General features: G+C 53.8%; 10 protein-coding genes across 10 annotated transcripts; 5 read left to right on the top strand and 5 right to left on the bottom strand.

Moving 5' to 3' along the window:
- Positions 1–668: 668 nt before the first annotated feature.
- On the bottom strand, positions 669–6,233 carry VTN49DRAFT_5686 (uncharacterized protein; the record flags this gene model as incomplete). Its single annotated transcript, XM_069413770.1, has 5 exons — positions 669–3,465; positions 3,523–5,527; positions 5,618–5,751; positions 5,805–6,000; positions 6,065–6,233. 5 exons carry the CDS (start codon positions 6,231–6,233, stop codon positions 669–671), a joined length of 5,301 nt encoding a protein of 1,766 aa, XP_069266409.1.
- Positions 6,234–6,662: 429 nt separating this feature from the next.
- Positions 6,663–7,141, top strand: VTN49DRAFT_5685 (uncharacterized protein; the record flags this gene model as incomplete). The annotated part of the gene is made up of 3 exons (XM_069413769.1): positions 6,663–6,777; positions 6,833–7,064; positions 7,123–7,141. 3 exons carry the CDS (start codon positions 6,663–6,665, stop codon positions 7,139–7,141), a joined length of 366 nt encoding a protein of 121 aa, XP_069266408.1.
- A 98-nt stretch (positions 7,142–7,239) lies between these two features.
- Positions 7,240–8,286, bottom strand: VTN49DRAFT_5684 (uncharacterized protein; the record flags this gene model as incomplete). The annotated part of the gene is made up of 2 exons (XM_069413768.1): positions 7,240–7,747; positions 7,820–8,286. The coding sequence occupies 2 exons, from the start codon at positions 8,284–8,286 to the stop codon at positions 7,240–7,242; spliced, it is 975 nt and encodes a 324-aa protein (XP_069266407.1).
- Positions 8,287–9,665: 1,379 nt separating this feature from the next.
- VTN49DRAFT_5683 (uncharacterized protein) lies at positions 9,666–10,428 on the bottom strand (the record flags this gene model as incomplete). The annotated part of the gene is made up of 3 exons (XM_069413767.1): positions 9,666–9,975; positions 10,027–10,137; positions 10,199–10,428. 3 exons carry the CDS (start codon positions 10,426–10,428, stop codon positions 9,666–9,668), a joined length of 651 nt encoding a protein of 216 aa, XP_069266406.1.
- Positions 10,429–10,734: 306 nt separating this feature from the next.
- VTN49DRAFT_5682 (uncharacterized protein) lies at positions 10,735–11,384 on the top strand (the record flags this gene model as incomplete). Its single annotated transcript, XM_069413766.1, has 5 exons — positions 10,735–10,782; positions 10,845–10,859; positions 11,011–11,161; positions 11,223–11,288; positions 11,359–11,384. The coding sequence occupies 5 exons, from the start codon at positions 10,735–10,737 to the stop codon at positions 11,382–11,384; spliced, it is 306 nt and encodes a 101-aa protein (XP_069266405.1).
- An 811-nt stretch (positions 11,385–12,195) lies between these two features.
- VTN49DRAFT_5681 (uncharacterized protein) lies at positions 12,196–16,439 on the top strand (the record flags this gene model as incomplete). The annotated part of the gene is made up of 4 exons (XM_069413765.1): positions 12,196–12,486; positions 12,565–12,820; positions 12,884–13,048; positions 13,102–16,439. The coding sequence occupies 4 exons, from the start codon at positions 12,196–12,198 to the stop codon at positions 16,437–16,439; spliced, it is 4,050 nt and encodes a 1,349-aa protein (XP_069266404.1).
- Positions 16,440–16,947: 508 nt separating this feature from the next.
- On the bottom strand, positions 16,948–20,677 carry VTN49DRAFT_5680 (uncharacterized protein; the record flags this gene model as incomplete). Its single annotated transcript, XM_069413764.1, has 2 exons — positions 16,948–17,124; positions 17,192–20,677. The coding sequence occupies 2 exons, from the start codon at positions 20,675–20,677 to the stop codon at positions 16,948–16,950; spliced, it is 3,663 nt and encodes a 1,220-aa protein (XP_069266403.1).
- A 243-nt stretch (positions 20,678–20,920) lies between these two features.
- Positions 20,921–21,799, top strand: VTN49DRAFT_5679 (uncharacterized protein; the record flags this gene model as incomplete). The annotated part of the gene is made up of 1 exon (XM_069413762.1): positions 20,921–21,799. One exon carries the CDS (start codon positions 20,921–20,923, stop codon positions 21,797–21,799), a length of 879 nt encoding a protein of 292 aa, XP_069266402.1.
- Positions 21,800–22,045: 246 nt separating this feature from the next.
- Positions 22,046–24,485, bottom strand: VTN49DRAFT_5678 (uncharacterized protein; the record flags this gene model as incomplete). The annotated part of the gene is made up of 8 exons (XM_069413761.1): positions 22,046–22,975; positions 23,034–23,196; positions 23,246–23,712; positions 23,765–23,967; positions 24,017–24,163; positions 24,217–24,304; positions 24,361–24,398; positions 24,455–24,485. The coding sequence occupies 8 exons, from the start codon at positions 24,483–24,485 to the stop codon at positions 22,046–22,048; spliced, it is 2,067 nt and encodes a 688-aa protein (XP_069266401.1).
- Positions 24,486–24,940: 455 nt separating this feature from the next.
- VTN49DRAFT_5677 (uncharacterized protein) lies at positions 24,941–27,274 on the top strand (the record flags this gene model as incomplete). Its single annotated transcript, XM_069413760.1, has 3 exons — positions 24,941–25,102; positions 25,168–26,270; positions 26,323–27,274. The coding sequence occupies 3 exons, from the start codon at positions 24,941–24,943 to the stop codon at positions 27,272–27,274; spliced, it is 2,217 nt and encodes a 738-aa protein (XP_069266400.1).
- Between the last annotated feature and the right edge of the window lie 650 nt (positions 27,275–27,924).

Raw genomic sequence — 27,924 nt, 5'->3', positions numbered from 1 at the left:
GATTGATTTCATTATCGCAGTCAATTTGCTTTCACTCTGACGCCGTATTGTTTTTCGAGATATCCGAACAATGAGTTAAATGCTGTGATAACCACTCCTTGGTCCGGTCCTGAAGGTGACAGTATCACATATAACTGGAAGCTTGGTCAGTAACCAGCATCAAATATTTATAGCCGCTTGGATCTTCTTCGAAATCATGAAAAGCTCCCGCAAGTTTCTCTCCAGGCTGATAGTCGCTCAAATCTCTTGGGACCCTTCGTCACTTTTCAAGGCATTATTACGGAAAACTGTTTCTCTAGAGACGGTCCGCTATCACATAATCGAAGAGATTGGAAAAACATTGGCCGTTCGTCCTCTCCTCCCCATATTCCTGCCGTCTCCAAACCGACGGACCATGGACCGAAAATATATACGTAATGGTTGAAACGGGCACCTGTTCTGCAGCGAAGGAGAAGCCGGATGGAAAGTTTGGGCTGTAGATCTCAGACTTATAAGGTGCGATGCGGCACAATTACATTGCTCCAGAAATATACCATCTAGCGAAGACAGTTCTCTAAGTACCAAATCGCCGAACTCCGTTCTTCCGAAATCGTTCCCAGACCTGACCGAATATGCAAATGCAAACGATATAATAGTACACAACAGAAATCCCACAAATAGCGACAACATCAATTTAATGATAGCTCGTCCGGTTCAGAGCTGGATCGTCGCCTGCCCCCGCTGAGTCGATTCTTGCCCCTAGGACGCTTCGCGTTCTGACTGCCGGTCTGCGACTGCTTCCGCTTGAGAGGCTTGCTGCCATCGACGCTCGCGGCATCATCCTCAGGGACGTCGTCAGGCGCATCCAGCACAAGGTCATCTTCCTCTGGGATTTTGAACTCTTCATCGATGGAGAGCAAGTTAGTGAACTCGCGGCATTTCTCACGCATACTTGCTTCGCTGTCCAGGCATGTCATGTTCCTCGAAACGGCTTCCCAGAATCGATCGCCAGTGATGCCTTGCACCTTTGTGGCAGGCCTGTTTAGATCTTTCGCACTCAACTTGCCCTGGTATTGGGCGTTGATTCCATACAGTCGGCGCAAATGAGATCGCGCTTCCCACAGCATGGAGAGAATCGCGGCCGCCGTTGCCAATTGCCGAAGTAACTTCGGGTCAACAGCATGGGGAACGCCCGTATTTTCGGGCATCATCGAAGGAACTTGGCCGGAGTCGTTGGCGGCATCAAGTGGGAGCTTGGCGAAGAAGACCTCTGTTTCAATGGCATGAGCTACCATCGATCCAGTGCTGGAAACAATTCGCTCCATGCATGCAATAGTTGGGAGCAGTTCCGCAATTTGTGCGTATTCAAAGAAAGCGAGGTTCTGCGACACAAAGCGAGCCAGGAGCAGGTGTTCTGGTGGGCTACCACTGACATCAAGATCCCTCAGCTCAAAGTTGACCTTGGCGCACAAGTTTGCTAGGAACTTCTTTTGATACTTGCTGTTGCTGAGCTTTATGATGTCGAAGAGCGGTGCAAGTTTTGCTGTGTACGGGCGCGCTGTTGCCCCGCTGGAGTCTCCAACGACGTCTCGTTGATAGACAAAAGCCTCGTAAATGGCCCGCATGTACTCGCGTTCAAACATCGACTCATACTGGAGATGAAGCATCTTGTGTGTGTCATAAGCAATTCTTGCAATCGCTGGAACTGTCGAGGTCTCAAGGGACACCAAGACTCCCGCACATTCTTTCGGGTGAACAAGTCCCTGTCGATTGATGCTTGCAATAAGCTCAATCGCAGTAAGGGTATATGCGTCCTGCCTCGATCGAGCAACACGCAGAATGTCTTGTAAGAAGTGCTGTGCTATTAACGCCGCGGCACCGTCATGATCACTGGCTTTCATCGACCCTCCGAATCTCGTGGTGAGCTCCGCATCCGTCGAGTCCGCCGCAGGCTGAACCAGTCTTTCGAGCTTCCCCTCATGGATGGCAAAGAACTCAGAGAATGATCGAAGGATGATATTGTGCAGGCTGGCATTGTCTTCCTTGAATACTGCAGAGATCAATTGCCTGGGACCTTCTCGGCTAAACTGTGCAGGCCATGACTGGCAAATAGAACCAATGCTTTCGAGAGCCATGGACCTCAGTTCGAGAGGCTGATTCCCCTGGGCAAAGGGCAGTATGGTATCAACTAACAAGCCAGCCACAGAACCTCCCTTCCAAGTAGGAAATGCGGCCTTGAAATGCGACTCGAACTTCTCGAGATCACAGTGACGACCAACGCAACCGGCAATGCGAATGTAGCTGCGGGACCGCCCGAGAGCGTCTGTCTTGCTGCTGTCGGACAAGTCAATGCCCTTGGCTTGATTGATGCCCTTCAGCACTGATATAGTAAGCTTCACCAGTCTATCTGTGTTCTGGAGGACTCCATTGATCGTCCACAGACATGCCATGACTTCATTAAGTTCTGCACGAGCCAGTTTTGCCACGCTTTTGAAGAGATCGTTCTGCACCGATTTGAGCAGCGTGTTGTATGCGGAAGATACGTGCGGCAGGACACAGCGGTAGATGATGACTACAGACCGGAAGAGAAGCAGATCATCGGCGGTGACAAGATTGCCGATATATGGATGTAGCGCTTCGAGTTGCTCTGGGCTGAAGAGTTTAGCATTGGCCTTGGCAAAGACCGTAATCGTTTGAAGTAGTGCTTGTTGATCAAGCTTCTCGTTATGACTGGAGTCATCGACAACTCGCTCAAACATGATCGCCACCATGGCCTTGCACACCTTGAAGTTCGGAGTAGGTTGCTTGACGTCTGGGAGAACTTGTTTCAGAAAACCTGTCAGGCCATCGACCGCAGTTTCACTTCTTTGCACCAGATTGACGATCAGTGTGACCTGTTCTGAAAGCGCAACCGTGGCTTTGGGGTCGTCATGCTGTGTGTCGACGGAGACGTGGAACGGAGTCAACAGAATTTCCTCGAAGATTTGACGAGCCTGGGTAGCGACATTTTGGTCGTAGTCTCCTGTGCGCTGGAGCAAGCTATCCAGAATAGCAAGCTTCAGATCCTTTCGTGTCGTCCTCGAGTAAATGTCCCTGAGCAGTGTAATGCACCGCTTCCTAACTCCGACAGTGGGATCCGCAGCACAAACCAAAATGGCTCGGCAGCCGTCCTCTTCATAGGCAGGCTTTAACGCAATGCACTTGGAAATCAAGGACAAGGCGGAGTCGCGAACCATAGGAGAGGCATCAGCCACACAATTCAGAATGACACGCATGACAGAGGCATCTCTATCGAGAAGGCTGGGATCCTTCTCAAGCATGGCGATCACACTTTTCAGACTACGGCTTCGCAGTTTTGCTTGGTCACTTGTGATAGAATTCAACAAAACTTTGAAGATTGTGTCGAATGCTTTGCAGAACCCCATATTTAGAACAGTTAGGATGTAGGCAAGTTTGCCATGCACTGTGGTGACATTTTGAAATCGACTAGAAGGATCAATTAGTACCGTATATAACACTAAGGCGACGGGATTCTAGCCATACCTATTTGTTTCGAGCCATTTTGGATCCAGCATTAAATGCGGCAGGGTCCCCAGCAATTCGTTGAGGATTTTATGGTTGGCTTGATCGTTTGCGCCAGAGCCACTATAGTATGCCGTTACGACTGTTTTGGCCCATTGGACAACATAATAACCACGGGCGTTGGTTAACTGCCAGTTGTCAGGGTATCGGTCTTGAAGGTACTCCAAAGCAACACGGTAAGGACCATCGGGGGCTATCAAGGCCTCCACGTCCAGCGCATGACGGATATGGTCGTCGAATATTTGGCGGAGATGGTCAGTAAGCTGGACATCTGTGTCGTCCATACCAGACGCCAAATGTTGCGCAGTAGCAGTGAGGTCCGAAATGCCAGAGCCCATCCAGCCCAGCAACTCAAGTGCCATATTTTTAGCATTTGCAGGACTCTTGTCGAGTTCTGCGATTCCCACCATGTGCGATGCCATGATGCGCAAGAGAAGTTCTGCGGCAGGCCAGTCAGTCGAGCCTAAAACGCTAATCAAGTCCTCCGTGAACAGATCAAGGATGTTCCGGAATGGCTGGTCGCCGGTTTTCGTAGATGTCATTGCCCGTTGGACAATGAATTTGACTATGTACTGTGCATTGCGCACAGCATTGTCATAGAGCTTGTCAACGTGCCTGGCGAGCCTTTCTAAAGAAGGTCGGGAAACAAGTAAGTCATCCTCCGTGTCACTCTCAACATTCTCGCCACCACCGAGAGCAAGTTCATCATCATCCTCCTCTCGAAAAACAGGAAGTCGGGTCTTCGTCTTTGATTTCCTGGATGCCGGAGAATCCAGCGTCGTGGTTTGAACAAGCTGCATGACCAAGGCGGTCAAAAGCTGAATACTCTTACCGTCAGCTAGCTTAAACTGTCTGGCATTTTGACGCGTGGACGGCAGCTTCTCCAAGGAGACCAAAATCTCGTCAAGGATGAACGAACGCTGCGACGGGTACTTTGAGAAGATTTTGGCAATGACATCCATTGCTCCGCGTCGCACTGCTTCGTACTTCTGAAAGCCAATCGCGGATTCCCTGTCATTGTGGGCGTTTTCCACGAATATCAACTTCGTAGCCATGAATTCTGTCGCCGTGATGATCTCTTCGGAGACCTCTATGCGGGAAAGAAAGGTGGCAAGCAGCCCCAACAACTTCCTGGCCTCATGGATAAGGTTACCAAGAAGTTTCTTTTCCCTGCTAACAAGCTGAAAGAAATGGGGATCCTTATCGGACGGCCGAGCCTCCACCGCGGGAATTATGCAGTGATCAAAGACTCGGTTAAGTACATTGGGGATGGCTTGAACCAAGTCCTCGGGACACAGGTCTACTTCACTTCGGCGGCCCGAGACGGTGTGGAAAAGAGTGCCGATTGCGGAAAATGTAATGTGCACATCCTCTAGCTTCTGCAGCCAGGTTTGGACTTGGGCATCGTTGGTAGCGTCCTCCAAACCGAGGTCTAGGGTTTGTGCCGACAGCAACGGACCCTCACACAGCCTCTGGATCCGGGTGAGGTACTCGGAGGGAATGTCCTGTAGCCGATTGAATCCAACTACTTTTTGGATGGCCTTTTGCAGACGGCTATGAGTCTCCGAGTTCAGGATCGGGCCATGAACCTCTAAAGCATGTGCAGTTCTGAACATAGCAAGCGATTCCTGGGGCACAGCACCAGAGGCTAACCCCGGCTCGATGCGATCTTCGGCCTCGAAAACTTCGTGCAAAAGATCCTGCAATTTCAACAACGCCGCGTCTGCCTCTTCCTTCTGGGCCTTGAGTCGAGGATCCTGCAGGAGACTGGTCCCATCTGAATCCAGCTTCCGCCGCTTTGCGGCCCCCTGGTCACCTACGGCGATATATTCAGATGGAGGCCGTGACGGCGCAACATCTGGATGCTGGAAGAGCTTCTCTTGAGGCTCTCTCGAGACGGAAGGAGCCTTGGACGTGAAGCTGGACACGGAAGGGAAGGAGCTACTCAGGGTTGTGGGTTCCGGATCTGGCAAACAGTCTCAGCTCTCTCTCTCTCTCTCTCATATACACTTTTCGGCACGTGATAGAATCGCAAGTACCAACAGGGGCTGCTCACATCGAAACTGGATTTTGGTCTCCTCCAGCATCAATCTCGCAAATGGGCTCAGTACGTCAGTCAATCGGGGTTTATCGCGGGCTGGACCAGACGCTGACTCGAAGCGCTTCAGGCCGGCAGGGAGCTTGAACTTGCTTCAACGACTGTCAGTATACACCCGCATGTAGCTAGTAAATTCCAAACTGACAATTCCGATAGCTGAGTTCCATCCAGATGTTCCTGAAGCAACTCCTTGTGGACAGCTCTCAATCGGGGGGACTGGTCAAGGCCGCGACGGGCTTCATAGTCCAGCCCTTCCAGCAACTTCCGCGCGATGGATCGGGGATACGGCAAGGCAATAGAAGATGACGATGGCGCGCCAATCTCCGGACGAGGGAGGGTCTCTGCAGTGGAGGAAGGGTGAAGTGTCAGCGATCAGCTCGTTCAGTTGGCGGTGGTGGAGCATACCTAGGCCAAAGATCGGAGCACTCGTCATGGGCGAGTATTGTAAAGCTTCGGCGACCTGCAGCGGCCGGTACGGCTGCTGTAGAGGAGCGCCATTGGACATGACATTGGCAGGCTGCTGAGCCTGGCCAGAGGCGTTCATAACCTGCTGAACCGGTCGAGTTTGATCCATGACTGACGCACTTCCAAGCCGGATCGTGGACGTCAATCGCCGAGGTTGAGGGATGCTATTCGAAAAGCAAATGAGCTGGGAGTGTCCGCCATCACTGGGCTGGCAAGGACAGGCTCTTTGTTGAGCTTCAATCAAAGAAAGCTCGTCAAATTTTCGTGCTGATGTACTTCCAACATCTCGGATTCATCTATCGATCCGATCTGCCTCCACCGGGGGTTAAGGTGGGCGCCAGCATATTACCCAATTTAGACGACGCGCGCCGCGCTTTTGAAGTATGATTGGTTGGTTTTTTCTACGACGTGTAATTTTGAATACGGTGAATTTTTCGCACGTTCACTTTTCGAGTTTCGACATCAAGTTCAACGAGCCTGCAATCTAGTAGGAAAAAAATTCTCTTCTGCAGTGTGATTTTCAAAAATAAACATTAACATGGCTGCAATTGGCTCTCTCATCTTTTGCACCGACTGCGGCAATCTGCTGCAGGAATCCACGGGATCAGAGAACGCGATTCTGATCTGCGAAGTCTGCGGCGCGCGCAATCGAGGTGAGTTTTCCGTCTGACAAGACGATATATTGCGCAGATGCTGACAATGTCTTAGATATCCCTCCGCAGACCATCGTGTCCGAGTCCAAGCCGCATGCTTTTCCTTCATCCCTGCGAGCGAAGCGATCTGCAGTGCAGAGTCTGAGCGCCGAGGACAAAAACACCGAAGCAGTGGACCAGCGGACTTGCGCGAAATGCGGCCGCACGGAGATGTTCTACACGACGGTGCAGCTGCGCAGTGCAGACGAAGGAAGTACTGTCTTTTACCGATGCGTCTGTGGGTATAGGTACGTTTACACGTCTTGCAGTTGTCGAATGCACCTAGACTAACTAATTCCTTCCCAGGGAAACGGTCAACAACTGAAAGCCAAAATTTTCTATGCATTGGATTGATCGGACGGAGAAACTTTTCCTTCATTTACAAACAACATTCAGCGAATATCTCGTTATAAAAGCAGCACGTTATGCGGCAGCTGTTTCGGGTATCAAGGCATACTCCTTTTCGCCTCTCTTCTCGTACTCCGCCATGTCAAGCGCCACTTCAATACTATCCCTCACGACCTTTTCAGGGTCGTTCAAGAACCGCCGCAGAGTCTCCTCGACGCCTTCCTCGTCTCCAAGGCTACCGAGGGCTTCGGCTGCCTCGTGCCGCACCATACCATGTTCATCCAGGTTGCTCAGTGTCGCTGTGAGGCTCGGAATTGCAGCTGGATGGGCAAGTTGACCAAAGACGAAGGCAATCTCATGTCTGAATAGGGCAGATGGGTCGTTAAGGCCCTTGGCCAGCGCCTGGATTGCAGGCACGGCCGTGGGAAGGTCTGGCGGAGAAGCGAGATCTCGCAACGTGAACATGGCACGATATCGTTGGAAGAGAGGTTTACTCGTATCGAGGAGCGTTGATTCTAACTCTGGAATGGAGGGGTCTTTGGACAATGGCAGCGGGGGTGCTGGGTCGATAGAAGCAAAATCACTTTATATATGCCACCATTAGCCTTTTACTTCACCTACAACTGTCATGAGAACAGAGGAACTCAAAACTAACCTCTTCTTCAAATTTTCCTTTCTACTTCCCTCGGATGTCTCCCACTCTATCCGATCCACAGCAATATCGCACGTCTCCCGCACCTCCACCGGTTCCGTCGGATCATCCCTCTTCTCCTTTAGGATGTCCAGACTCTCCTTAAACCCGAGCGCACCCAGCGCCTCCGCAGCCTCATGTCGACACATGGCATGTTCACTGCGATTCTCAAGCACGCGTCGCAGGTACGGCACCGCCGCCTTCTGCCGCGACTGGCCCAGGCAGTACGCCAACTCGTGCTTCAGCAATTCAGAAGACGAGGTGAACAACGCGGCGGCAATAGCCTCAATCGCGGGCTCGGTTGCATCCGTTGGCGGCTGCAGGGAGGCAACGTGCTTAAGCGAAAATAGGGCTCGGTATCGTCGTGCGAGGGGCTCCGATTCGGAGGTGAGGGTTTGGCGGAGGGCGGCGATTGTTTCTGGGGATGCCATTGCGTGTGAAATGGAAACTCGATGTTTCACAAAAAAAAGTAGTATTGGCGATGGTTTGGTTATTGAGAAAATTCCCCTCTGAGATCTTATCGATCTGATAAAGTCCTGATTTTCTTCTGGTTTGGTGGGGCTATGAAGCCTATGAAACTTTGAATTTTCTGTTTTCTTGGGAATTTTCAGCATTCTTGAACCGTAAGCTGCCTTGTATTTATGTTGTATTTGACTTTTTCTCCTCCATTCTCTGTAATTTTCACCTGGCGATCATAGATCTGCTTCAGTTCAACGACCTTTGAATATGGTCACAATAGAACGCGCAAGGTATCCGGAGAAGCATCGAACGTTTATGGCAACTCGCTGCAGAACAAAGGACAGAACAAAGGACTGCATTATACAGTAGACTCACTGGATAACCTCCTCAAAAGCAAGATAACACGCATCTTTCCACGTTTCTTTCCACGTTTCCTGAGGGAAGACCTTGAAGCCGTCCAGTGTGCAAATCGATCCGACATTTGGCTCTTGGAGAGGAACGTCATCGCTGTTCCCATATGGCAAGTAATCTTATTCTTAGCCACAGCACCGTGATGTTAACTGCAGTGGTCAATGAATTGCTGGTTCTCAGCCATGATGTTCAAAATCAACCCATCCGTGAGTCCTAAGCAGTGTCCTGTCTTGCAATTTGGGATAATACCGTATTTCGTTTAATCCTCTGATTGGGCACGAAAGACTCCTTCAAGATAGCCATAGTCTAGCTGTTTGGTCTGTTCATAAGCCCTCGTGGTCATCTTTGTTCCAGAGGTTTCCGACAAGCCAATGCATCTTTACCTGCAGCTCGTCGGCGGAGAGATAGAAGGAATCGCAGGCCCCAAACTCCAAATCCTCCCAAGACCATCTATCAAGTGTTAGGGTTAGGGTTATATGCACAACATCCGGCCATGGATGTACTCCGTACACGAAGCAGACCGACTCTGAAAACCCGGTGAAGGGTCATCTATTGTTTGCTTCGACTACCTACAGTACCGTTACCTACCATAAACCTCCGGTCTACCATGGTCGGGCGTTGGGCGTACAATCCCGGAGATTTGAACTCATTATTTGAAATCTTTCATCAAGACCAACTAGAATGTATCCTGAAAAAAACAATTACTTTGGCTCTTATCACGCCTTTAACTGAACCTTGTAGGTATGGCGTGCATTTTCGTCGCGGGCCGTCGACAGTTTCCGCAGAGGTGGACGCAATGACATCTCTTCGAGGACTATGGCAAATCGAGGACGGGGTAAAGTTAAGTGCCAGTATGTGCGGCTCGCTTGGTACATCGACTGCAGAAAAATGAAAACACCTAGGAATCGATTGAGTGTTATATACATACACCTCCGAGCATCTATTTCGTCCGGATGTGCTTGAGCTTCTTGGACTCATGCAGAAAGTTATTCGCGTACGACTTGGGCACGAACTTGCGCTCATTGGGTTCCTGCACAAAGTATTCATACCCCTGCTTCTCCGCGAAGTGGATGGCATCTTCCTTGGTCTTGAAGTCTAGATGTGTTCCTTGCATGGCGTCGGCTGACGATTGCCAGCCCATCAACGGGTTCTCCCATCGGTGACCCTTCGAAAGAGGATCCCAGTCCATACGCCACGTGCTGCTATGCCAGGTGCCGGACTGCGTGGCCGGCTTCGCTGGCTTGTAGATCCTGACACAGGATGAGCTTTCGCGCATGTCCACTGGGTAAGCCCAGACTTACCGGACCGTCCGCGCTTGCAAATCTGTGGGAGCGCCGGAGAGCACTGCGGCCGGAACGACGGGGCCGGGCTCACTGCCGTCCATCACACGCTTGGGAACGGGAGAAAACGTCCTAGGAGCGGGTATTGTCAGAGCCATTGACTTCCAGTGGAAGGAACCACAAAAACACTTACGATGTGCCGTGGTCGATCGTCGCATTGTAGTCAGGCTGGTGACGAGGAACCGCCTCGCGGGGCTCTTCCTTGTTGATCAGGGAGCTTCCCTTGGGCGGCGTGGTGGGCGCATCGGAGGGATCGGTTTTCGACGGCCAGTAAGAAGTACCGCTGTTAAAGCGCACATTGACGGGCGCGGCAACGCGGCCTGCCCGGAGGCAAGCCCTGCTCTGCACTCTCAGCAAAGACATGATTTCGGTCGATGGGCGCGATCCAAGCAGAGTACAAGCATCGAGGTTGAGATTGAAGGAGAGCCACTGATGCCGGAGTCGGAATCTTACACTAACCAAAAACGGTTAGCGTATCGTGCGGTGTCGGAACCTCAAAGTTCGGACACGGCGGCTTTCTCGATTCTCCCACTGCACGTCTTGCGATCGCTTGGTCAATCCGTCGATTGAGGTATGTTTGTTGGAGTTGCTCTGGGATTGAGACCCATATATATTGCTCGCGTTTGTATTTGCAATGCTGACAGCGAAATTTTGTGCAGATCAGTCAAGATGAGCTACATCACTCGCCGGGCGCTTTCGACCCTCATTCCCCCCAAGGTACGGTGTCGCAATTGTCTTCCTGCATAAAAATACTGGTAGCGCATGCTAACGGATTGTAGATTGCCTCGCCCAATGTATGTTCCCCCCGCAAGTCGCCAGCTGTCGATCCTCTGCATGTTCCCCTTCCATTTCGCTTTCCATCATTCTCATGCCCTTACTCTGTGATCGGGACATTATGGCGGCGGTTCTCCAGTCCTTTTTACTCGCAATACTAATGATGAGCAGGCCATTGGCGCAGCCAAGGATGCTGCCCGGATGGAGCGGGTCGTGAACTTCTACGCCCGTCTTCCTCGCGGCCCGGCTCCTGAGCCCAAGCCCACTGGGCTGCTGGAGCGCTACGGCGAGCGCTACTTTGGCAAGAACCCTTCGGCAGCTCGTGAGTGTGATGCCATTCAGGACTCATCCAGTCCATTTGCTGATGCAGTGCTCCCCACCAGCCATCTTCCACGTGATTGCCGGTCTCCTGGCCCTCGGCTACGGCATGGACTACTACTTCCACCTGCGTAAGTATCAGGATCGATGCCACATTTCGAATATTTAGCATCCATGTGATGCTGACGGCATGTCACCTAGGCCACCACAAGAACCACCCTCACTAAACGGGTCGCATTGGGCCAGAGGGCTGATCCCAGCCATCTGTACATATATATGTGAACGAAGGTTCGGTGCGGTAGAGACTGTCATTGTTTCCGTATGCATGTTAGACAACACAACGTCCAAATCCAACCACTTCCTTGAGTTCTCGGGGATTTAGTTCCGTTCGACAGCCATTGTAGACCATCGCCCGGGTCGCCGGCCATTTGGACAATCTCGATGCCCTCAATGATCGTATCGAAAGCAATCAGCAGCAGTAATCACTTCCAGCCCATTACCATGAGCTATTGTCTACGTATTTGCTCTCATACTACTCCTAAGCTCTCGTGACTTGCCGTGACTCGATGCTGACTCAGCGCGGCGTCACCACCGCATCCAATCCGCGCTAACCCGAAACGGGCGTCCAGCTTGGCTCATCAAAACCACTCCCTGGGGTCGAACAATCCCGATCAGTACTTCATCACGATCCTCAAGCCTGCAAGTCTGCGCTCTCGGACTGAAGATCCCGGCAGTCGACTCCGACGCTGCAACGAGCGCTGCTTGTGTGGATTTCGCTTACGCTCTTTGTGCACGGTGATCTGACCGGTCGGCTGCGTGTCACTTCGGTGTTGATCTCGCCTCTTTTGAAGCTCGCACTGGGCCTCTAAAGGGAAGCTCGGAGGCAGCAAGAGATCCCCTTGTGGACTTTTGCCACTGGCTTGACCGGTTTTCTGACGGTAGGTGATCCCGCTTGCTCCTCTCGGCTCGGGCCGCGTCACCAGATTGCGGATTGTTTCATGGCCTTGGCGTTACTGTCGCATTTCTGTGGAGCTCTTGATGCTGATCCTCGCTTTCAACGTGGTCGCAGCTCGATATTTCTTGCATCCCGGTGGCATGGCAGAGCAGACTTCTCACGATGTGGTAAACCAAACCCGGTCGGGACGCGATCCTTCGCCTTCCGACGTTCCTGCGGACACAACAGACAAGACCACTGGCGAAGGGGGCGCGGGGGGAACAACCGACAACGAAACTAAAACTCAAGGCAATTCGTCTATAGTCGGCAAGAATACAGATGGGGACAAAGATGGTGCCTTGGAGGGTGAGAAGCGTGCCGGCGGCACGTCCGAGGTGAGTTCTGCTGCTGGATTCTACTCTGGTCAACCGGTTATGACCGGAGCGGATCGTAGCTGACGCGCGCAAACACAGACGGCAACGAAAGGGCCGAGCGCGGTAGCAAGCCGGGCTCTGGAGCTGAATGGCGTTGCATCAGTGTCAGATGGCAGCGAGGACACTACATCTATCGGCGGTTCCGATACCGACACAAGTCGTGCCGAAGGCAAATCCCAGACTACTCGCCCAGGCTCGCTCAAAAAGCCTGGTACCTTCAAACCAATATCCTTTGCCAAGTTCACGATTCCTAAACCACCCGGCTCGGCCGCCCCCTCGAAGCCTGCGGAGAAGGGTAAGTTGGTGTGTTATCACGTGGTCGAGCGATAGCCTGAGACTAACTTGGCTCGATACATAGCAACCGCGCCCTCCACGACATCCAGTGCATCGCCTCAACCCAGTAACCGGCCGCGTTTGGTTGCCAAAACTACAAGCGGGTTATCTCTGTCCAGATCATCTTCATCCGGCCTGAAGAGTGGCGCCAGCGGGCCAGACCCCAACCAGGTCTGGAACAGGAACAAACGTGAGTTGGTTTTATTCTCCGGCTGGCGACTCGTAACTGATTTCATCTTCCAGCCGCGCCTACGCCTCCTACCACAAAGCATCTCACCGATGAAGAGCTGAAGCAACAGTACGGCATTCACATGACCTCTCGTATCCAGGAGGACGGCACCGGAGGGGAGGCCAAGTGGGCGGATATCGATGACGACGAGGATGATTGGGCTCCGGAGACGATCGAGTGGAATGATGGCACCAAGGTCACACTCACGCATGCCGAGAGCTCTATGTCTACGACCGCCCGGGATAAGGATGCCAAAGACGTCAAAGACATGAAGGAGAGAGACACGAGAGAGCCCACCACCAAGGGCGCCTCTCCTGTTCCCACGCCACCCGCTCAGCCTTCGCCCCGTGAACCCCCAAAGACTCTCGCCTCGCGAAGCCAAACTTCTGTCGGCCCGAATGCGACGGTCCTGCGGCTAGGTGCCAATGCCGAGAGACAGCAGCAGCAAGCGAAGGCTGCGGCAGCGAAGGGAACCGGAGACCAATCGTCGAGCGCTGCTGGTAGAAGTCCGGCGCCGCCGCCGGCCAAATCCCCTTGGGCAACTCTCCCCCCCATCGATAGGGTATCACCGATCAACCCGCCGGTACAGCAAGCTCCTCCTTCGTTTGCCCGTGGCCCTCAAAGGGAGCAGCGGAGTCCGGACAAGCCTACCAATGCTGTCCCAACTAGGGAGATTGCTGCAGATGATTTCAACAGATCCTGGCGGGATACTAATTCCAATACTCCAAAGGAGCTCTTTAACTCGCAGTCAGGAAAATATGAGCCTGTCACAGAGACCCGGAGAGGGATCCTGCGAAGCGATCATCACCAGATGCGTCCTCCGGCGCTCCTGCAGCGTCCGGGACCTAATGAACAGTCCAAGCCGGCAGAGCCTTCTCCTGCATTTCAAACGCATAGGACAAGCCATCAAGATGGCCCTTGGATGCGCAGGCGCACTTCCTCGAATGTCAGTGGAGGAAGTGGCGGCTTTGGTCGACGGATGTCCTTTGGCAGAGGCGATAAGCCCCAGGACAACAAGAGAGAGCCTCAGGCAATCAACGGCGCTGCTGATCGTTCCATCTCGCCCGGAGCGCCAAAAGAAAAAACCAACCGTGATGTGTCACCAAACCAACGTCCCAATGGGTTCACTTGGCAGCCTCGCAACAGCATGGCATATGCCCCCCCTGGGTCTCAAATTGGAGCTGCTCAGGCGTCGTCGCAAGACCAAGCTGCTGAGCAGGCCGCGGTGGAAGATGCAATCGCGCTGCAGGCTCGTATCATGAAGGAAAAGAGGGAGGAAGCCCGTCAACGGAAACGGGAAGAGGAGGAAAGGGAAGAAGCCGCGCGACGGGAGCGCATCCGGCTGAAGCTGGAGCAACTTGGCCCCCCGCCTGAGAAGCCAAAGCCGGAGGACAAGTCTGCTGCGCAGAAGCAGGAGTCTACAGCGGCATCCTCTCAGTCAACTGCTCAATCCCCACCTAAACCACCCGCTCCGGCATCAACGGGTGAGACTAAGCAGTATGGGTTGATGAAGATTCAGCAACCAGAGCCTGCTAGAAGGCTTCCCAGTCCAGATGAGAGAGCGCGCGAGGCGCCGCAACAGGACACGACTGGCGCACGCGACTCGCAGCCAGAGCCGGAGAAGAAGCCGGATGTTGCCAAGCCAAATGGTATTCTGACGCAAGACGAGCCGCGCGGGCAAGCCAAGGATCAACAGGGAGACCGGCCCACGGAAGAAAGGAACGAAGCTCGCTGGAAAGCGCCGCTGAATGGGCCAGGACAGTACACTCCTTGGGGTCCTCCAGCTGGCAGCAAGCTGGGCCCGCATGCATCACCCAGCTCAAACCCCTGGAAGCCGTTGAGTAGCGACAAGCCTCTAGGCAATGGCACATTCGATCGCAATCTCACGGCTTTTTCGGCCCGCGATTACCCGCTTCGGCCTGTTGGGCTTTCTGACGCTCCTCCGCAACCATTTAGCGGAGCAACCAGTCAGCCACCACTCACAATTCCGCCATCGGAAGCTGGCCCCGGAGTGTACGAGCCATTCCATCCCATTCCACGGCCACGACCGATCGGACCTCCGGGTTCTCAGTGGTCGGCCGATTCTCGCCGGAATGCCACGGCGGCTTGGAACAACTTCCACCGTGTTGCAGCAAAGCAGGATGCAGAAGATAGGGAGAAGTTCCAGCGCGAGCTGAACGCTCTCCGCGAAGAAGGGGCGCCGGCGCCAACCTTACCAAACTTTGCGGAAACTTGGCGGCAGGTTCGAGTGGGCGACCAGACTGGTCAGAGACAGGTTGTCGGAGTCAGCAAGTCTGGCGATAGTCTCGGACAGTTGCCACCTCTGCATGCCTTCGACACCCCTGCGGACGGTCTTCCATTCGTGGACAACCATGCACGTCCATTCTCGAACGCTACTGGCCGCGGCTCGCGATTCTTCCCGCCTGTGGGCGAGGCGCGGAACCGCATGATTAATGGCGGAGATCTTCGAGCTCGCAGCCCGTCGCCTCCGCCTCCCGAAGAGCTGTCCAGCCACCCGGTGTACACGGGTGATTCGCAGCGGCCGCAGGTCCATCTGCCAACGCCGAAGCCGATTGTGAAGCTTCCACCTAAGACCAGCCCCCCTTCGCCACCGGCTTCCAAGCCGGTGACGTTTGCCGCAATTACTGCCGGCCCACCTACTAGTCGTAGCACGATGGAAGCATCCGCTGCAGCAAACACCTGGCAGGAGCGGATCAACGGCCTGTTTGGCAAAAAGACAACTCCGGCCGAGAAGAAGGGCTCGCTGGCGATCAGCTCGGCAAGCAAGGAGCCCCTTGAGGATACAACGCAAGCTACCCCCGCTGCGGTCTCGCTTCCCCAGAAACACGCCGCGGAGCTGCTGGCAGCCGACGCGGGGAAGGTGGCCTCCAGGGAGGTCGAGGAAGAGGAAGCAATGTTTGAAGACCGAGAAGCGGGCTCGCTGCCAGTGGTGCGAGTTCCAGCAATGGCGCCGCCGAACGCCTGGCGCGCAGCGCAGCCTCCTCCAGCGCGACTGCGTCCGAAGATCCTGAAGCCTATGCAGGTGCACAGCGTCGACCCCGATATTGTAACCCTCTTCATCGAGTCAGAGTCGTCCGGAAAACTGCAGGTCGTGATCCGCTTCCCAGGGGCCACCGAACCGACATCCAAAACCCTGCCGAAGAAAGCCGCAGACGCGATTGCGCGACCCAAGAGCGGCTCAAGCCACCGCCGCGGCCGACGGAGCGCCAGAACCCGTGGCACCGGCGGGACGGGCGGTTCGAGCAAACGCCAGGGACCGTCTGGTCGGGGCAAGGGCTCAGAACGACCAAAGAACGACGAAAGCCCTGCGACTGCTGCAGCGCAAGCATAAATAGAGTCCTCTCTCTCTCTCTCTTATCCCATCAATACCTCTCTGTCTCCCGTCTTTCTATCCATCATCATGGTCGGTGTGATGAGTTTCTGAAATGCCATCCGACCGTGATTCACGTATACCTCGAGTCGATTATCCATGCTGTTTTTATCGTTAGGGGATTAATCATGGTCCTGTCTGTCTGTCGTGTTATTTAGCTCTGGTTTTTCTGGGGGCGGGGGGTGCGGAACCGGCAATGAATTCGATTATCGGGATGCCTCATGGTTGTCTTTGCTCTTTATAGAGTCTGGTCTGTAGCTTGTAGGTCTGGTTTATGTGGATCGATGAATGAATCCCCTCCATAAGCAATCTATATTTTCCAACCCTAACGCCGTGTACACACATGACCATGATCCTAATCCACACTTTCTCTTTTTTTCCACACGCGGGAAAAGAAATACACCAACCAACCAGGGTATATATTTTACATAATAAGACATTACAAGTGAACGACAGAAATGAAGAAGAATCAACCCCAAGTTCCACCACCACCGCCACGACCTGGTCTCCGCTGTGCGGACAACCGCCAATCATCGGGGCCTTGGTGGCGACTATGCAGTGGCTGGATGCGTTCTGCTTTCTTTCGTTTCGAGAGACGGTCTTTCGGAGCGACTTTGAAGAATGTTGGGGCGGCGTCGACGAGCCACTATTAAGCCAAGTTAGTAACATATTCGAAGAAACGGCATAAAAGGGGGGGGGGAATGGGTAGGTACCTTTGGTTCAATAGCGGTCGTGCAATGCATGTATTCCTTGGTCGTGAGCACAAGGGTGTGGAAAATAACGTGTTCCGCGGGTTTCCCAAACAACGCCGAGCTTGGATGCAGATAAACGGGCGTGCCCTCGATGAGGGTCTTGTAACCCTCCTGGGGATCCTTCCGGGCAGCGTTCCGGAAGAAGCCCGTGCAGAGCGCCTGGCGGACTTTTGTCGTGTTGCGGCCACACGAGACGATACGGTGGTGGTAGCGCTCCATGATCTTGACGAGCTGCTGGCGGACGTCCTGCGCACGACGCATCTGACGCGCCTGAATAAAGTTCTCGTAGCACCAGGCGGAACTGTACTTGGCGTTTTTCCAGCCGTTGTACACGTTGAGCAGCGTCAGGTGGTCGCCGTGCGGGTCGTGGAATTTGGCTTTCTTTTGGTCGGCTTGTTGTTGCTTGTCCTTGGGCCGGTAGAAGACGGATTGCACGGAAAGCATCGCGACGATAGTGAGCATCTCGTCGGAGCATCCCAGGTCCACGGAGGCGATCAGAACCTTGGCGAGAGACGGTTCCATGGGGAAGTCGGCCATCTTCCGCCCGAGTCGTGTCAGTAGGCCTTCGTCGTCCAGCGCGGAGAGGGCGTAGAGCTCCTCCAGCGCGCTTAGCATCGTGTTCGTCGGTGGCGGGTCCATAAAGTCAAAGTGCAGCAGATCGTTGATCCCCATAGCTTTGAGCATCAAGATTGTGTGCGACAGGTTCTGTCGCTGGATCTCCGGGATTGATGTCGGTAGCATCTCCGTCTGGTATGCCGCCTCCGTGTACAGCCGGAAGCATTTGCCTGGTCCCGTCCGGCCTGCACGCCCGGCCCGCTGCTTCGCCTGCGCCTGAGAGATGGGCGTCACCACCAGCGAGTCCATACCCAGCTTCGGGTCGTAGGCACTCTGCTTGACGAACCCGGGGTCTACCACGTAGTAGATGTTGTCGATAGTGATCGACGTCTCCGCAATGTTTGTTGCAATCACTACCTTGCGGCCACCAGGCGGTGCCGGCTCGAAGATTCGGCTTTGCATCTCGCTTGGCAGCGCAGAGTACACCGGAAGAATCACTAACTCTGGGACGTTCGGTCCCAGCGCCTTCATCCGCTCGTACAGGATTTCGCAGCTCGTGTCAATTTCTTCCTGACCCGTCAAGAACAACAGAATGTCACCAGGCGGCTCTGTCAGATGGATCTGCATCACCGTCACCAGCGCCGCGTCCAGATAGTCTGACTCTGGCTCCTTCGAGTACATGATCTCCACCGGGTATGTCCGGCCAGGGATGGAGAAGATCGGGCACCGGTCAAAGTACTCTGAAAATTTCTCCGCATCCAGCGTTGCAGAAGTGACGATCAACTTCAGGTCTGGCCGTCGCTTGACTGTTTTCTTCAACAACCCAAAGAGGACATCCGTTGCGATGGTGCGCTCGTGTGCCTCATCGAGCATAATCACCGAGTACCGCTTAAGGTCCGGATCCAGTAAAATCTCTCGTTGAAGCATACCGTCTGTCATGTACTTGATCTTCGTTTCAGGGCTAGTGCAATCTTCGAAGCGAATCGTGTACCCGACTTCCGCCCCTAGCCGACACCCAACTTCCTCTGCGACTCGCTTGGCAACGGACATGGCAGCTACACGGCGAGGCTGCGTGCAGCCGATGATCCCATGGTTGGCATACCCCGCCTCCGCGAGATACTGTGTTACCTGCGTTGTCTTACCCGAACCGGTGTCGCCGACCACGATCAGCAGCTGGTTGTCCCTGATCGCATCCAGTAGTTGTTGGCGGAACTTGAATACGGGAAGACTCTCTCGCTGCTGCTTGATGGTCATGTTTGTTCGCTTGCCGTACGAGACGTCCTTGCTCTGAGTGACACGCTTCCACTCAGGAATTGTCGAGTCGGACTTGTGAGCCTGGGCATTGCGCAGATCAGCAGCAAATACGCGCTGCTCAGGATCCGCCATGGGGTCTTCCCACTGGGCTGTGAGATCGACGCCAGCTGCCGCTTCGGCCGCCCGTTCCTGCGCTTCCTGCTGTCGAAGCTCGCGGCGTTCCTTGGCCAAGTTCGTGCCAGCCATTGCCGCACGGTTAAGCGAACCATTTGGAGCCTTAACCACACGGATTGGCGACAGTTCCAGAGACTGCTTTGTTTGGCCCGCCAAGAAAGGTGGCTCCTCCTCACGGACCTCAATGTCAATATCTTCCTCCTCTTCAAACCCGCCTTCACCGGCCAGAGCCGCCTGGTATTCTTCGTCGATGTCCGGGTAGTCGGCAGCCGATACGGCGCCCGATGCGATAAGCTGCTTGATCTCCCATCGCTCCGGCGACGTCAGACGCTTGCGATTTCGCATCGGCTTGCTGTCCGTGTCGTCTTCAATGACAGGCACCTCGGAGCTCAAGTTTCCGTACCGGTCTTTGGCGCTCATTCCATCTAGGCGCTCCATGTTTGCACCAGTAGCGAGTCGTCTTTGCGGAACCAGGTCGCGGCCAGTTACCTGGTCGACCTCCTTCATGGACAAGCCTATTCGCGAGCCCTGAATGCTGATGACTTTGACTTTCACGTGCTGACCGCGCGACACAAGGTCCGATGGGTGGTTGACCCGAGCCCCTTCCTGCATGGCAGATACATGCACCAGGCCATCAACCTTGCCCTTCACACCATGAAGATTCACAAAGACTCCAAAATCCTTAACTCCTGTCACACGACCGTCATAGATTTTGTAAAGAATCGGCTGATCGTCCACCTCGGGCGTAGGCGGCCTCCGGAAGTAATCGTCATCTTCTCTATCTCTGCGCGATCGGCGCCTGTCATGTCGTTTCGCATCGTAGTCATCATCCGAGTCATATCCTCTCCGTCCGTTGCGTTGGACACTTCGCGACCGTGATCGAGATCGAGATCGGTATCGGTCCCTTCGTCGGCGACGCGAGTCATCGTAATCGCTGTACTCTGGACTCCTGCTTCGTTTCCTACTGCTCTTTTCCGTGGTCGCTCCACCCCGGGCTTTCCCAGCCAGTCCTTCCAACATGGCAAACGTGTCGTCCATCGCGTCCGCTTTTGCGTCTTCCTCCTTCGCTGCTCGAGAATCATCCTTCTCCACCTCGTCGTCAAATGCCGGCACTTTATCCGGCATCGCCAGACCCTTGAATATACGCGCCTTCTTCTCCAGCGCATCCAACGCGTCCATATCATTTGCACCATCAGCGTTCCCAGATTCCTCCTTGCGCTTCTTCTCTTTGTATTTTGGATGCATAGTCAAGACGAGCCGATCGATACTCTCGATCAAACTGGGCGGAAAGTCCGCCCCGAGATTCTCGAGGTTGCTCTTGAATTCCTCGAACGATCCGCATTGTAGATGCTGGTCGATCACGAACTCGGCGAGCGTCTTGTCGTTGATTCCCAAGTGGTTCTGGAGCTCGCTCGTCACACGCGAGACGAGCGAGAAGAGCTCCAGGGACTGCAAGTCGTCCATGGCGTCAGGACACTCGAAAAAGGCTAGTAAAAAGAAACGAGACGCCACCGAATCAGTGGTTTCTGCATCCACGAGGGGAGTTTGTTCTGGAAGAGCTGCAACTGCGCCTCAGTGTGGCGGAAGTTGTGGCGCATGAGATCTGATTGATAAGATAAGCTTAGATCGTCGCTCTCCTGGAGGCTTTGATAGTACTACGCTCTGAGTCCTTTCCCGGACCCAAAGACTCTTCTATTTCTTGCCAGAATGTCAAGAAGAAAAGATCAAGATGATGAGTACTTTGTTCCCTCTGCCGATCAACGGGTCTTCGGAGCGGGCATCAAACGGAAGCGCGTGGCCTTTGTTCGCCCATCCTCCGATGCGACTCTTACCACCACAACAAGCTCCAATGAGTCTGAGGAGGCGTCCTCACCAGGGAGCAGGGTCGCCGACCAGTACTTTGCCATCGTGATGGGGAAAAAGAAGAAGGAAGACGAAGGCGCTGATCACCCGCGGGACGGGACAACGGCCGCCGAATCCTCTGCGGAACCAAACAAGGTCGCGGAATCATCCTCCGACAGCAAATCTAGCACAGAGGAGGTTGTTCGAATATGCGAAGTATGCAAGGTACCGCTTCCTCCAGAAGATGACACTTCCGCTACGGAGGAGGACGACGATGGCGACGGCAGTACCACCTCCACCGGGAAATCCAGAGCCCGAACGCGCCGCGCCACTCCACACGAAGCCTCCCTTGTCCACCAAGTCTGCCTCGAGCACGTCCACCCGCCTTCGCACTTGGACCGTACGCGGCACGGAATGCGCTATCTGACCTCCTACGGATGGGACCCGGACAGTCGCCGAGGTTTGGGCGCTTCGGGCGAGGGGATCCTGTACCCGATCAAGGCCAAACCAAAACACGATACCATTGGCCTGGGTGTGGATCCGGAGGAGATCGCAGCGATGGAGGCCCGGCGCAAACAGCGGGAAGAGGAGAGAGCGAAACAACGGCAAAAGCTTAATGCGAAACAGGTTCGACAGAGTTATGCGGCGGATAGAAAGAAAGCGGAGCGGTTGAGGGAACTTTTTTACAGGAATGATGATATAGAGAAGTACCTCGGTGGCGCATCGCATGACGTTTTACGGTAGAATTTTGGTTTTGGGAAATGTCGCATGTCCGACGAATTGGCAGGAATCTCGAAGATTTGAGTCTACTACAACAACACATTGTTCATAGGTATATTCCTACAATGGCGGCGCCATGCTCCAATTATCGCTGGATGCTTGGAATCTACAAAAGATGAACAAGAGGTGTATCAGTCGCAGAATCAAACCAATCAGCAACGTACACAGTACATTTCATTATATAGTGCTCAAACAATGCATGCAGTTTCATCAAAAGGGGAATCGCTTCTTCTTCTCTTTCTTCTCTGGCTTCGCGCTAGATGGGGTGGACGCACTCGAAGGGGTATTTGATCGTCCGTTGAGCGACATGTTCTGCATGGCTTTTGTTGGTGGTGTAGCAGTTGCCGACCGATTGGGTGCCTGAGGCGCGGGCTTCGGTTGCGGTGGAGGGTCCTGTTCAAAGAGATGCGCCGGCGCAGTGGGCCGTGGTCTCTCAGCTGGGATATCAAGACGCCGCCGGTCGGCACTAAGGTCTCCGACCTGGCGAAGGAACAGCCCAGGCGTGAGCATGTGCGAGGTTGCGAGGAAAATGTCTCTGGACGACGTGTTGGATACTTCGTAACATGCTCGAGATTCCGCGTAGGTGGCACCGCCCGCCATGAAGACGAGAATCCGCTGACGGGGTTGCTTCGAGGCTCCTTGAGAGCGTGCCCATGTCGGCTTCACGCTACGTAAGGATGCCTGATTGATCTGCTCGAGCATGGCATCACTTTCCGTCTGCGGCCGAGTGTAGGGGAATACGTTGGGGTCCAATGTGCCCTTAACTTGCTCCTCGAGCAGTAGCTTCAGCGCTGGCTCGAACCGCGACAAACTCACCTCTTCCTCCTGCTGGCTCGGAGGTGGTGGTTTGCGTGGAAAGAGTGGCTGGGGTGCAGGCTGATTATCCCCCAGCGGTTTTTCCACTCTGACACCGAGCAGATCGAGGTTGGCGATAACCGTGCCGTCCTGCGGCGGGAGCTTGGCATGAGCAAGCAGTTTTCGGATATCACCAGCAAGCAGCCCGTTTCGGTAAATAAGGTACAAAATGATCAACCGGAGGCGGTCCGGGTAGGGAACAGAATCGTCATCAAGAATGCGCACAAGTTGCGCAGCAATCTGTTTAGGTTTCTTATAATCCTCGTCAAGGCCAGTGGCAAGCGTCTACAAGTATTCAGCAATGGGCATGGGATCTATTGGAGCATGGTCACGCGTAACATACCTGCTCGACAGAGCTGACTTCCAGGAGCTTCCTCTCTTGAAAGTACTTCATGCACTCTTGCGCCATGTTCAAGTGCAGAGTGTAGGCATTTTTACCTTCTTGAAACTCATTCAATCCGGCCAGCATGTCCTTGATCGTGCCGACAGAGACTTTGGAAGAGTCACTGGAATAGTGTCAGTAGAATCCTGAACGACGGACGGTTAAAAACGCACTCCTCTGCGAAATGGGCGTTGGCACGTCGGAAACGGGCGAAATCTTCAGCCAGCTTCTCAAGCACGTCCTTCATGTGCATGTGTCTATAGTCGACCCATATCCGGTCGTGTTCACCGATTTCCATATCTTTCATCTCCTGATTGGGCTTCCCTTCGTTAAGCAATGTCCGATAAGTCACCTTATCCCCGTCTTTGATAGGCAACAGATCGTGCGCCATTGCTTGATAGGTGAACTCATGAACCAGGGGAGAGATGAGGTCGATGGTGCGATCGACGATAATCAGCACGCCTCGGGGCCGTGAAGACTGCGGGGGGAAATTCCGATTATAGCTCGCATACTGATCCAGCTCATCCTGGACAAACCGAGCCAAATGCGAACACAGAACGCTTGCTTCGTGTCTTGGTGACGGCGGCCGGTAATAACGAATCGCTGGATATTCTCCCAATGTCACGCAGAGCGAGACGATCTACATCAATCAGCACATGGTTGAAGAACTCAATTGCCCCCTGTGTTCTCACCTTGCGCGCCAGTTGCATCAGGTGGTCTCGAACAAGGTGATTGCATCCCGGATGGAACAGAACCGGAAAACTCCAGGGATCACGAAATGTAACTAGGCGAGATTCTCGGGGATAATAATCGATCATCAAGGTGCTGGAGTGAGCGATCCGCTCTCGAGCCATTTGGGACCGGTCTAGCCTGTGGCGCTGCTGAGGATCCAAACCTGTCACCAGCGTCAGCAGGCTGCGTTCGGTAGAATAACACATGCTCACATTCTGTCCAGACCACAAACGCTCTTCGATAGCGACGTCTTTCCAAGTCGGCCATCAGACAGTCGACAATATGCGGCTGCGGCGACAAAAAGTACAGCGCGTCCATGTCCTGATTTGGTGGGCGACGATGCTCGATTTGCTCGATATCTGCGCGATCTTAGTCCGTATGCCCGCTTCGTCAAAAGACGGGGGCCGCGTACTGGTGACATTGTGATTCAAGACGTCGTCCTCCTTTACCGAATTGACCAAAATCTTGCGACTAGTCTCGTCCACCACGAGGACTTTCCACTGCAACACGGCCAGTCAATGCCCTGCGCGTCATACGTAGAAATCAAGCAACGTACGTCATTCCCCGCGGCATGTTTGATCGCTTCTAGAATGACTGTCAAAGAGTTAATGGTTTCCTCCAGGGAGAAAGCGGAGCAAAGGTCCGCTTACTATCGCGCTGAAGACTGATCAGAGAAGCCATTCTGGCGCGCGCAGCGAGCACAGCATAGGCTGCTTGTAATGAATTCTAGAAGAGACCCTGAAGACTGGGGCAACGTAGCAACAGACCGCAATGCGACGATGCGGCCTGATACACATGGGCCGAGAGTAGCTGCCTCATTGGGTTTAATATACACAAACTGTTCCTAACTAAATTTAGCCAAGATTGGCGGGTCGGGAAAGCTAATTCTCACGTGCATTTCATGACTAAGCAAACTTAACCACAATAGGAATAGCGTTATGCTATGAGCGGCCGCTAACCAAAAGAAAAAAGACAATTGTAATGACGTTACGTACGGTAAGTTACCATTCTCTTGGAATATTTTTTTATTCGATTGATGATGGTTGCTTCAATCATCAAGTCGATACTCTGCGTCCAGTTGAGCCGGCTCGCTGGATGATGTCTGTGATTGTTAGAGCGGTGTGAATGTTTCGCAAATGTCGCGAGGGGCGGCCGTGTCGAGCATTCGGCTTCAGCAGCTATGGACTGGCCATGGCCGATGTCTGTTCTGCTCGATCCGAACTCCGCTGATCTCGATCACTCGGCCCTTTTCAGTGACGCCGCATAGATCGCGCAAGAGGGGTGGGAAGTCCTCATTGGTGAGTAATTCCAGGTCGGCCTTGCTTTCCATGCGACTGACAACCTGGGGGAAACAATGCTGCAGGCCAGTGACCCGGCGCAATGGAGAGCATCAGCGCGGCGAGGGCTCGCTATCAAGGAATTCCCCATGATCGTGGAGACGGCGTTGAAGGAATACAGAGCGACCATCCCATCTTCGAGTCCGCTGCTACGAAACTGGGAAAAGTTCAAGAACCGTGCCATCCAGGCGTCCAAGGTTGCCATCAAGGGAGATAATGCGCAGCAAGGATCGCTGCACCAGTTGAAAGCGACGCTTCAGCAGAGCTACCTGCGAGGTGGCATGCAAGGTCTCAAGGGGGAGCTGAAGGCACTGTTCAACGCCGATGACATCACCGCCAAATACTCGACTCCATATATTGAGGACCAGAAGAAGATCGTAGATATGCGATATCCCGCCGAGTGGTACCCTCGCGCGCGGGCGATGCAGCGTACTATTCACCTGCATGTCGGGCCGACAAATTCAGGAAAGACGTACCACGCGTTGAAGAGGTTGGAACAATGTCAGCGGGGATTCTATGCAGGACCTCTACGACTGCTTGCGCAGGAGGTGTATTCACGATTCAAAGCGCAGGGAATTGAGTGTGCTCTGATCACAGGAGATGAGGTCCGGCTACCCGACAATGCATACCCCCGGATCACGAGCAATACGGTGGAAATGGTCAGTCTGAGCAAGGACTACGACGTGGGTGTGATCGATGAGATTCAGATGATTGCGGATCCGCGCCGAGGCTGGGCATGGACGCGGGCACTTCTAGGCACCCGTGTATCTGAGCTACATCTCTGCGGCGAGACGCGAACGGTTCCTTTGATTAAAGAGCTTGTCGCCCTGACGGGGGATGTGCTTCACATCCACAACTACGAGCGGCTGAACCCGTTGAAAGTCGAGGATGAGAGCCTGCGAGGCGATTTGCGGAAATTGAAGAAAGGCGACTGTTTGGTGTCCTTCTCACGCGTAAATATCCACACGTTGAAGAATGACATTGAGAAAGCCACGGGGCGACGGGCAGCCATTGTCTACGGCAGTCTACCGGCGGAGATCCGTACGCAGCAAGCTAATCTGTTCAACGATCCGGATAATGACTACGACTTTTTGGTTGCGAGTGACGCCATTGGAATGGGGCTTAACCTGTGAGTTTCCATGACCACGTTGTTGGGGGACCATGGCTAATGCGCTGTGCAGCAAGTGCAAGCGGATAATTTTCGAAACTTTGATCAAGCGGCTCCCCGGCGGCTTGACCCGGCTCACTGTTCCCGAGATCAAGCAGATTGCCGGTCGTGCCGGGAGATACAGAGCGGCAAATGAGCAGAACAAGAAGACCACAGGCAAGGAGGAGCCGAACGTCGGCTACGTGACGTCACTGGAGGAAGTCGATCTGCCGTACATCAAGCAGGCATTGAACTTTGAGCCGCCACCGATCAAAGCGGCCGGTGTCATTCCACCGGATCCGATGTTCCAAGCATTTTCAGCGTATTTTCCGCCATCAGTGCCTTTCCAGTACCTGATCAAACGGATCATGGCGCTCGCACAGATGCACCCGCTGTTCTTCATGTGCGAGCCAACCTCGCAACTGGTGTCGGCCGCAATCACCGACAAGGTGCACGGGCTGACCATTGACGACAAGCTGGTGTTTATGGCAGCTCCACTGTACGCCAAGGACGCGGCTGGCCAGAGAATCGTCGAGGCGTTTGCGCGATGCGTCGCGCAGCATACCGGCGGACGCCTGCTGGATATTCCGGAGCTCAACCTGGAGATCCTCGAGTCTCCAGTGTCCGGTAATAAGGAGTACATGCACCAACTGGAGCAGCTGCACAAGGCGATCCTGCTTTACCTGTGGCTCAGTTACCGGATGGGCGGAGTGTTCACGGACCGGGCGCTGGCAACGCACGTCAAAGAGATGCTTGAGCAGCGCATGATGCGCGCGCTGACAGAGTTCTCGGCCAATAAGAAGCTCCGCCGCGACGCGTCGCTACGGCGACAAATTGCGCTGCAGCGGCAGAACGAGGAGGAACGTCGGCTGCTGGAGATGGCTGGCGTGACAGGAAGCGGCGAGCAGGGCACGACGTTTGGACTGTCGATGGACGAGGCAGCCGCGGCCTCGAACCAGCCCACATCGGAGGCGCAAGCTGCATAGATTACGATATGGATGTATATTATGTATTACTATATATTGGATTGGCGTTGTTTGGGGCTCACTATGTACGAGTACACATTAAATATATCTCAATGGGAGATTCGACTCTGCATTCGACTTGAGACCCAATTGGCGTAGATCTATGAAAAGTTGCGATACAACGCGACCTAATCCTCCATGCTTGGCGGCCAGAGGAATAACCTTCGAATGAACGTTCTTTGAATAATGATGGGCCACTTGAGATCAATTTGGACTGTTGGTACTTAGGAGAAACATCGTTCGATGCGGAGTGTACACCAGTGTCTCGGTTCTGGTATCGACTTGATAACGAAGCCGTAGTAACGCTGCGAGATCGTAGCTCATCATTCTTGTTCGAGAACCGCAAAGCTAGGACAAACGGTCGTCGAATTTTAGAAGTTTTCCAGCCTCTTCATCTTTTCGTTGCTTTCTGAGGATGCTAACTAAGCCGTCGACGCAAAAAAGGGTGTGTGGTTGATCGGACACAAGTACCTTTTCTCGACCCTCTAGCGCCCGTCGACACATTGCCATTTCGAGCTGTCCTTGAAAGGCAAGGGCATTGCCCCAAGCTGTTGAGGCTGTTGAGGTTATGTGGATGATCGTGTCCTGGTATCTTTTCTTGACCCTCTCGT

This window comes from Thermomyces lanuginosus (genome assembly GCF_041956635.1).
Source record: "Thermomyces lanuginosus strain ATCC 200065 unplaced genomic scaffold VTN49scaffold_35, whole genome shotgun sequence".
NCBI lineage: Eukaryota > Fungi > Ascomycota > Eurotiomycetes > Eurotiales > Trichocomaceae > Thermomyces > Thermomyces lanuginosus.
Note: the sequence above shows the minus strand (reverse complement) of the source record. Positions and strands in the feature narration are given on the sequence as shown.